This window comes from Phaseolus vulgaris, chromosome 1, assembly GCF_051622355.1.
Source record: "Phaseolus vulgaris cultivar YP4 chromosome 1, ASM5162235v1, whole genome shotgun sequence".
In the NCBI taxonomy this organism is placed as follows: Eukaryota; Viridiplantae; Streptophyta; class Magnoliopsida; order Fabales; family Fabaceae; genus Phaseolus; species Phaseolus vulgaris.
The window spans coordinates 44,791,294-44,801,809 of NC_143498.1; the positions used below are offsets into that span (position 1 = coordinate 44,791,294).

The 10,516-nt window shown below is 32.6% G+C and overlaps 1 protein-coding gene across 5 annotated transcripts; it reads left to right on the top strand.

Annotated features, from left to right (window-relative positions):
• The first annotated feature begins 1,225 nt into the window (after window positions 1-1,225).
• Window positions 1,226-5,929, top strand: LOC137814271 (flowering locus K homology domain). Of its 5 annotated transcripts, XR_011081629.2 has the most exons (8): window positions 1,226-1,338; window positions 1,640-2,170; window positions 3,231-3,480; window positions 3,892-4,040; window positions 4,237-4,524; window positions 4,628-4,822; window positions 4,996-5,083; window positions 5,541-5,929. XR_011081629.2 is itself a non-coding variant. In XM_068616903.2 (7 exons), the coding sequence occupies exons 2-7, from the start codon at window positions 1,652-1,654 to the stop codon at window positions 5,724-5,726; spliced, it is 1,587 nt and encodes a 528-aa protein (XP_068473004.1). In that variant the 5' UTR covers window positions 1,226-1,338; window positions 1,640-1,651; the 3' UTR covers window positions 5,727-5,929. The 5 variants fall into 5 exon arrangements, 3 of the variants coding, with proteins under 3 accessions (XP_068473004.1, XP_090159490.1, XP_090159492.1); XM_068616903.2 differs by lacking the exon at window positions 4,996-5,083; XR_016521490.1 differs by lacking the exons at window positions 1,226-1,338; window positions 1,640-2,170 and adding an exon at window positions 2,625-2,776.
• Window positions 5,930-10,516: the final 4,587 nt, after the last annotated feature.

Here is a 10,516-nt window from a genome sequence, read left to right on the forward strand (position 1 = left end):
TTTTGTTAACATATGGGTTTTGGTCTAGTCTTCCGTATTTCTGGTATTTTCTTTCTTTTTTCTTTTTTTAATAATACTTTTTTCATGTGATGGCAAATGATTGTCGTTACTTGAGGTGTCAGCCTAGCTGAGATCTTAAGTTGCATAGTGATGTCTAACATGAAAGCTTTTATTTTAAAAAAATGTAAATAGTATTATTACATTTATAATAATAATTATTATATAATTTGTTTATTATAAATAAGTATATTTTTTGTATTAAAATTTTATTTTATTATTAACTATTATTATTTCCTTTTATTAAAAATTTTATGTTAATTAAATTTATTTAATAAGGATAAATTTAAAAATAACATTCCCTTTGTTTCTCTTAATTTAGGGAGGGGAAAATATATTTATTGTTCACACTAATATCCTCTCCTTCTCTTTCCTACAAAACCATGAATTTAAATGATTGATATCCTCTCCCGTATCTTTGCTATTTGCTATGAAGAGTTTATCCACATAAACAAATATAAAAGTATTGTGAATCTTTAATTAAATTTTAAAGATTAGAAAAATAAAATTAAGAGATAATTATCAAGTCATCTAAAACATAACAAAAATAATGATAAAAATTTAAAGTAATGTTGAATTAAAATTAATTGATCATACTAAAATTATTAATGATGAATAATATTTGAAATTTAAATTTTAAATATTTTTAAAACATTTTTTCATATGTTAAAACATTTAAATTAAAATATAAAATAATTCAATTCAATTTTTGCAAAGACACTAATTAATCTAAATGTGTAAGTAGATTGTTAATATTGATACTGAATATGAAGAATAAAAAAAATAAGTATATTTTTTTTTGTATAAAATACACATTTAAAATTGTTTATTTATAAATAGAAATAATAACAGAATAATAAGTCCATTACATTCAACAATCATAATCAAATACTAAACTAAATACATTAAAAATCTAATGTAAATTAGATTAATTTACATGAAAATTCTAAGGTGTTAAATGAATTCATATACTAAATATATTTAATTTTAGTATATAAAATTATTTAACTACGATTTAATTTAAATTAAAAAAAAATTCATTCACCTTTCACAAAAATACCATGGAGTCCACACACACTAGTGAGAAAAAATAAAAAATGAAAGTGACAAAGTTATCAGCACGTGACTCGGAACGAAAATATCTAGTATATATATGCCACTTGTTTCCTTGGGCTTTAGCAGCTGTTGATCATATTATTCTCATCACATTCTTGCAAAACCTAAATTCTCCGCGGCTCAGTATCCTTGTGCTTCTGCCCCTTCTCTTCTCTCACCAATCATGTAAGTTTATTTGAACCGCTAATCTTAACAACTTACAGCACTAATTTTTTTCACGTTAGTCTCTGTTTAATCTCTCTTACTATCATTTCTAGGGCTTTTTTTATATAATTCTGCTCGATCATTCGTTAGGACACCGATTTGAAGTTTGTTTTTAATTTTCGAGACTTAGAATTTGTTCAATTGTTAAACATGATCTTTTTATGTTAATTCCGAGAGGCAATTTTCTGTTTAGCTGTGTGAATTCCAATTTCTGTCGAATATGACGGTTAATTATTCAAACTGGGTGATATTTTTTTTGCAGAAAACATACCTTATGGCCGAGCACGGTTTTGATGGACATGATGAAGGATATGTGCCTGAGGACCCTAATTTTACTCATAATCTTTCTGATGAACATGATGTAGGGACTGTTATTGATAGCTCTGGATTTCCTCACCTGCTGCCTGATGAACACGATGCAGTCGATTTGGTGGAGGATGCCGATTTTCCTCAAAATCATTTTGTTGAGCATGAACATGAACATGATGTTGGAGGATTGCCTGGGGACACGGATTCTCCTCAGCAGGAGCATGTTGAGGAAGACCATGGTGTTGGAGATATGTCTGAGAATTTTGATTCTTCTCCGATACAGGGATCCGAGGTTGTTTTGAAAGAAACTGAAATAAAAAAGTGGCCGGGTTGGCCTGGAGAGAATGTCTTCAGGATGTTGGTTCCAGTGCAAAAGGTTGGCAGTATTATTGGCCGAAAGGGTGAGTTTATAAAGAAAATTACAGAAGAGACTAAGGCGCGAATTAAAATTCTTGATGGTCCGCCTGGAATCTCAGAAAGAGCAGTAAGTTTAAATTTCTGGTTATTTTATGCATTGAAGGATGACCTTGCGCATGTATGAATGTCTGTTTGAAGAATATCATACTTGTTTATTTTGTTGATCTTCTTGGTACATCGAATACGATTAACTCTATTTTGACTGTCATCATGGTTACTTAGAACTAGTGTGGCTATATTTATATTGGGAATTATGTAATACCTAGTGATTCTGTAGGGAAAACTTTTACATGGTCAAACAAACTTATTATGTAATTAATTTGAAAATTAATTAAGTGTCATGATAAAACATGTAAGATATATACAATGGAGTAAATTTATTTAAAAAAAAGCAGTTGCAAACGGAGTGAAACAAAAAGTATCCAAGTGAAGCAAAATACAATAAATAATAATCAAACTGGTTAAATATACACAAGAAAAGGAGATGTCTTTTGTCTCGGTAACCAAATGGATATGTGCAGGTTGTCAAGCAAATATGAGTGATCAAAGTGGCTTCAAATCAAAGTGCCAAAGTTCAAGTTGCAGGGAACAACAATGAGCATGTACAAGTGTCTGTTAACAATCAGAAATAGTTTGTGCAGACTTTGATGGCAAGAGGCTTTCACTGTACCTGGTAACTTCGGAACTCAGGTCGATTGGTGTCTTGCCACACTCCGTGAAACTATTTCCTTGAAGAACTCCTAAACTCAATAAAAAGATAATACAGCAGAAACTATTAGATGAAGTCAGGACTCAGGAGATAATGTCGTTGACATCTGTAAATCTGAAATTTGTCTTGATCCATCCTTCAATTAGTTAGGTGATAGCTGCCTAGAATTGGAATTGGTTGCTAATCCATTGAAACAAAGATTCACAGTGTCAAAGTAATTGAAAATTTAATTAAGACACAATGGTTTTTTGTTGCTATTACTACAATTTTGATGAACAAATATGTTTTTTAACATTGAGATGGATCAATTTAATTGTTTGCTTTAAAATTTGAAAATGAATATGTTTTTCATATTTTTGAGATCTCATAATTTTGTATTGTGTTACTGAATTTTCTCTCTTTTTGATGTTTTTGATAGGTTATGGTTTCTGCAAAAGAAGAGCCAGATCGGCTCATACCACCTGCTGTTGATGGTTTGTTAAGGGTTCATAAGCAGGTTATCAATGTTGACCGTGACCTTGCAGATACCGCATTGACTGCTGGACGATCCATTGTTACCAGGCTTCTAGTGGCAGATACTCAAGCAGGAAGCTTGATTGGGAAGCAGGGATCAACCATAAAATCCATTCAAGATGGCTCTGGTTGCACCATACGTGTTCTTGGATCAGGTTTGCTCACAGCTGTTGTATATTATTTTAGGGTATTCTTCCTTGTGGTTGGCAAGCAATTATTAATAAATATTGCTTTTAATTAGTTTGCTCGAGGTCTTTTATTTGGGTCTTTTTAGACATATTATTCCAAGTTACATTCAATCTTTATTATTGCATATGCTGTCACTAGATCTACCCATTACAGTTGCACTAGTTTTTGTTCCAGCTATTCATATTTATTTAGAGCGTTTTTTCCTGTCAAATGCTGCATTTTTTTATTAGTTTTTTCTTGATGAACAATTACACAAGAAAAATTATTTATCCTGTTTTGAATTAGAAGTACTGGAATGTTCTTTTAAATCTTATTATTGTGTGCCTGAATATTGGGAATTTCTACCATGGAATAATATATTATTTATGCTTAAACAGAACACCTGCCAGTATTTGCTCTGCGAGATGATAGTATTGTTGAAATACAAGGGGATTCTACTGGTGTTCACAAGGCAATTGAACTTATTGCTGTTCATTTACGCAAGTTCTTGGTTGATCGCAGCATAGTTGGAGTTTTTGAGACACAGGCAAGTCCCCCTGTTTTAAAATTATTTCTTCAAAGTTAAAGATATGAATTCAGAAGTGGCTTCAAGGTTTCTTTCCTGCCTCTTGGCTTTATTTCCTCAGTGTTGAGGGTTTCAGCAAAGTTATAATGATCTTTATTGTATAAGTTTCTTTGCATACAATTGTCTGGGTAAATTTTTCCCTTCTTCCAAACTTCAGATGCAAATATCAGATGTTAGAGCTAACCAGAATGGACCGCCACATCAAAATTGGGCTCCTCCTCCTCAAGGGTTTCCTGCTCCTGGTGGTGGTGGTGGAGGCTCTGCTTTTGCACCTAATCAACAATATATGCCACCTGCACATCACTATGATAGTTATTACCCACCCACTGAGTTGCCTCCCATGGATAAGCACCTTCATCAAGGTCCACCACCTGCCTATGCAAGGGATGCTTCTGCAGGAATTCATTCATCAAGTGCACAACCACACCAATCTCTTGTAACTAAGGTGTTGCCTTTTGCCCAACTTGGGGATGCTTGCAGGGAATATCATTCACTTTTGAAGCCCTTTAGTTTTATCACAATGATGTAATTTTCTCTATAATGTGTAGGTCACGCAGCACATGCAAATTCCTCTTTCATATGCAGATGCTGTTATTGGAGCATCAGGCACTAATATCAGCTATATTCGTCGTGCTAGTGGAGCAAGTATTACAATTCAGGAAACAAGGGGTGTTCCAGGGGAAATGACTGTCGAGATGAGTGGTACTTCTTCTCAAATACAGGCAGCCCAGCAGCTGGTTCAGGTATTTATTCATATCTTGTATTCTGCTTGTTACCTGTATCATTGTTGGCGAAGTGTCAAACTGTGTGGGGAACTCCTCGATTTTGTGGGTGCTGATGAACCAGATGGCATGGGCTGTGATTCGAATTTGAGTTATTAAATGATTTTAATTTTGTCATGCATATTACACCCTAGTACTGGTAGCCCCGCTTCGCTGTTGCCAATTTGTCCACGATTGGCAGTTTATCGGCCCTACTAGCCGCTACATTCCATAGTCCTACAGGTGAAACTCCTTTTTAGTTGTGATGCTTTTTGAATCTAAAATAATAGATTGACAAATATTGGCACGGAAAAGATGATTAATGGGGGTATCTGTCTGCTCAATCCATGTCCATAAAGAGTAAAGACTCCTGTCTTTATTGGACAATTCTTGCTATAAAACTTGTTACTTAATACAAATGCTGAAATCATTAGTTTCTCCAATCCCTTGTATAATATATATGTGATACCTGCCCCATTAATTTCAAACCGAGAATGACTGTAATTATCATTCATTTTTATGACCTTTATTACTACATTTTTTTCCATTTTAATTGTAGTATTGACATTGAACATACAACTAATTACAGCATATGCTAGAAAGTTACAGCATATGGTATTAAAAGTAGAAGTTTCTGGAAAGTTTTTTTTTTTGTTGGTTTAGTTTATCTGAAATGCTCACATTGAATCTTCTGATGTAGAATTTCATGGCTGAAGCTGCAAATGCGACACAGGATCCAATGGGTGGATCAGTTAGCCAAGGTTACAGTGCCTATCCAACTAATGCTCCGGTATACTCATCTCCCCCCTCTAGCACTGGTGCTCATACAGGCCATGTGCCTTCTGCAGACTATGGGCCCGTATATGGCACTAATTATGGGTATTGATATGCTTTCTTTTATTTTGCCTGAGGAGCTGTGTAAACTGTAAGCTTTACGTTCAGTTATATTTACTATGGGGTATATTTTCTAGGTTATGCTCTCTAGATTTTCTTTTCATTTTTTCTGGGTAGATGGTTATTATACTGTTAGTCTTGTTTTTCTTGTGCATTTCACATTGATTATTATTATAAATGATTCGATATTTCTAACCTGTGATCACCAAGTTTATGGAGTATATCCACTGTGTACGAGTAGTTATTTCTCTGAACTAATTTAATATTATAAAAAAATATTGTAGATAATTAAGATTTATGGTAAAGGCATTTATTTTTCTTACACATTAAACTGTGTTTTTTTTTTCTACATAAGATTGGCATCCTTGTTCCTTACTGAGATGGGATCTATTTGGGCCAAAATTAGTTAATTATTAAATTATGTGAAGTTTTTTTTAATTTCTTTTCGTATTAACACGTTTAATTCAACTGTTTTTTTTTTTACAAAAGTCGATCCTCTATATTCACGTTTTAAACAAAAGAATGAAATAAAAATATTCAGAGATACTTACGATTTGTTCTTTACTGTAATTTGGTTAATGAATTTGATCAATAAATAGTTCCAGATGCAAGAAATATAGGTTGAAGTTTATAGCAAATACCATAAATATCTTAGGAGAACTATCTCCATTTTATTTCTTATCACTTTTTTGTTTTTCTTTCTTACGTTTTAAGTCAGTTTTTTTTTATAAAAGCGTGAATAGGGAATGTATTTTGTGTGAAAGATATTAATAAGTGTTTTTTTAAATTGATATCGGATAATGTACAGTGGATCTTATAAGTGCATAATTCTCCCATTTAATGTGACATTTGAATTTGAGTTCTATAAATACTAAAGTGCATGTCAGTCAAGTTGTATTAAAGTTTCTGTTATTCATGTGACGCAAATGAGGCTGTCATCATTAGACATGTTAATTTGATCCAACCCACACTCCGACCAGGGGCGACTGCCTAAAAGTTCAAAGGATCAAAAGGTTCACAATATATTTTATATGGGTAAAATGTCCACAAAATACGAATTAGGACTAATACATGAGCATTTTTTAAAGTAAAAAAAATTATCCAAATATAAAAATAGAAAAAAATTATTTATTTAAAAAATCCTTATATACATGAATTTAAGATATACGTAAATTAAGTTAGGTCTAGTGAAGAGCTTGTCAAATTAGTTAAGATGGACCTAATTCAGGTTAGTTCGACTCAAGTCAAACCAAATTAGTCATATCTAGGTTGAGTTAAGATAAAACAAATCTAAAGTTAAATCGAATTGGATTTGGTATAAGTTGTGTCGAGTCATGTTGAGTTTTGTTTTGGCCAAGTTCAGTAAGGTTGAGACAAACCTAATTCATATCAGACCTAGTCAAGAACTTAAGTCAAGTTAAGCTCGGGTTATGCCAAAATTAGCTTAGGTTAATATGGACATGATCAAGTGAAACCTTGGTCAAGTTAGGTTGGATCGGGATCATGTCAAGCTAGTTAGTGTTCAAGATGGCCAAGTCCATGTCAGACTAAGTTAGGTCGAGACCATATCTTGCTGAGTCAAGTTAGGTCCATATTGAGCCAAGTAGAGTCAGACTTGAGTTGGGCCATGTTAAGTTAGGATGAAATAAGCTCAACCTAGGTTAAACCCATGTTGGACAATGTCTAGCCGAACCTATGTCAGGTTGCGTCAAGTCAAGCCCATGTTGGATTGGGTTGGGTTGGCCTAGTTAGGTTGGACCAAGGTTAGGCCATGTTGGCCCAGACTCAGGTCAGACAAAGTCAGGTTGGACAAGGTCGGGTTGGGCCTTAGTCAAGAAAGTCAAGAAAGCTCAGGTCTATCTAGATGCAAGTCATACAACGTCGTCGAGTCAAGCCTAAGTTAAATTGGGTTGAGACAGGCCTAAGCATGTTGGATTGAGCCAAATCCACTCACTTTTGGGTTGGACCCAAATTAGGTTGAACTTGGTTGGGTTTGTCCCAAGTTAAGATGAGATTGAGTTGAGGTGAGTCCAAGTCAGTTTGGACCAGGTTCGAACAATCCCATGTTAGGTTGGTCTGGCCTATAACAGGTTAGAATGAGTCGAACTATGAAGCTGAAGTCAGACTTTGTTGGATTGGGTTAAGCTTAAGTAAACTTATGCTAAGGTCACCGAGTTGGAACAAGTCAAGGTCAAATCAAGTTGGTCGGGGCCAAGGTAAGACCAAGTTGACTCAGACCAAGATCAAGCCAAGTTGTATAAGGCCCAAGTCAAGTTTGATCTAAGTTAGGAAAAGTCTAGTTAGGTTGAACTTCAGTCATGCAAGGTCAACAAGGTCGAGATAAGCCTACTTCAGTCAGGGTCGAGTTGAGCCAGACAAGTTGGGTTGGACCAAAACCTTACAAAGTTGCCAATAGTAAAAACTAATTAAGAATTAATTTATAATTAATAAAAAATATTTAGAGATTAATTTGTAATTTATAATATTTTAAAAACTTATGTTATGTTGAAACATATTTATGTGTTAATTGAAGTCTTGTAATGGCTCAAATCCACTTTGACCCTGACCCTAATTTGCGTTATGTGGGGGTTTTGAAGGTTGAGTTTTTCCCACTCTTCTAGTGAATCAATAAAATGATATTTATTTTAGGAGTAAGATAAAAAAAATGGTACTTATTTTAAGAGTAGGTTGGGATTGATGCATGATCTATAAATCAAATTGGCAACTCTAACCATGATTATTATTGTTATTAAGGTTAGTGGAGGACTAAGAGTGTAGACTACACAATTTAGTCTGACTAGACCAACATGTTACCAACAACACATATAAGACTCTTAGGTTAAACTTAACCCGTTCTAAGGTGATGGTGTTTTCTAACAAGGTTGAATTAATGAGTCTTGCAACTTCTATATTTTGCTTATAAAGAGAAATTATGGTGTTGTTTTTAAGATTTAGATGTTTGGTTTGAGATATGATCCTCTTCTTTATACTCTTTACCTCATATTTTGAAGCGTCTAAAATGTAACTTGTTATTATTATCAATGAAGATAATAAACATACATAGTTGGATTTGAAAGCATTTGATTAGAACCCTCTCTTTTATTACCAAATATTTTATATGTTACAAAATGGCTAATAGTCTTTCAAACAAACTATTAAAAATCTAAATTTCTTAGTAACATGTGCCACCCTCTAATCAACAAAAAAAATGACACTCTCAAATCAACAAACAATAATAAATACTTATATATATTCGAAAAACAATAATAAATACTTATATATTCTTCCGAATATGGTTTCACAATAAAAAGAGTTTAACATCCTTTATCTATTCTTTTTAAATATTTATTTTCTTCATTGTTTAGGAGATAGTTTATTAGGTTATTTAATTCTTCTCTATGTATTTTTATATTTTAAAAATACTATTCAACTTTTTATTATAGAAGAGTCAAACAACCATTCAATCATTCAAATTCTTATTTTTATGTGAAAAATTATTTTTCTAATTTTAAAATAAAATAAATTATGAGGAGGAGTTGTCCTTATTTTCCTAGATGTTTCCAACATTGCAAACAAGTATTTAAACTAAGAACTTAAAAACTCAGAGCAAGTACTCTCAATGTATTCCTAAGTATACTATGATTTTATTTTAAAGATGATAATTCAAATATTCTTTTATTTAAGTTATTTTTAACTTTTATAAGTACTAGAATTTGATAAAAAAAAATAAGTCAACTCACAAAGTGGTGTATATCATAAGAAATGAAATTTTCTTTTAGATTCATTATATTACATATGAGTAGTGATGGAAGAAGACCAAACTCAAGTCCAATCAATAGGTTCATGACAAGGAAGATACAAGAAGATTGAGATTCTGCTACTGATGACAGAGGCATCCTTCTCTACATGTTAAAAATGCCATAACCTAGTGTAGAATTGTAGAGTAGAATTTATTTTCTTGCAAAAAGTAGAATACGAATTTTACTTGTAATTTTTTTAATTGTAATCAGGGTTGAATTAGGCACCTAAAATCCAATCTAAGTTAAATTAGGGTTTCTAGAAGACTCCTAATTTAACTTAGGTCGGTCCTAAACCTAAAAAGAGTCACATGAAGTATACCTTGGTCATGCTTGCCTTCTAGGCACCAATTTCAAACCTCTAGCATTTGAATTTTCCCACCACTTGCTTTGTACATTGGTTGGACCTCTACTTTATATAAAGAGGTGCTTGACTCATGAAATTCTAAGATCAAATATATGAGTGAATTGTTGCCAAGTTTGCATGCCTTTCACTCTCTTGTCTAGATCTCTATAGGATAAACACCTTGATCTTCTTCTTCACCCTCCAAGTGATACGGCTCAACCAATCATTCTTCCTACCTCTCATGCACCTTCAAGGAAACCATAGTTCCATTGGAGCCATCCTTGTCTGCCACTTCCACTGAACTTCCGCACACCACCTAAAAAATACAAATAAATCAAATCAAAATGAAGGCTACACCATCAAGTAGTGTACTGAACTTCCTCATAAATCAATAAAATTAGATTAATATATAATATAATCTCATAAATTGAAAAATATCAAATAAGATCGAGAATTATAAAACAATGTTGAAAATGTCTAACCTACTTTTATTTAAATAATCAAATGATAATAATCATCTAAAACTAGTTATTGTAAACAATAATTAAATCAAGATTAATAATGACATAAACTCATAGTCAAATATCCACACAGGTAAAAAATTATTAAAAATAATACAAATCGATAATTATATAAGAA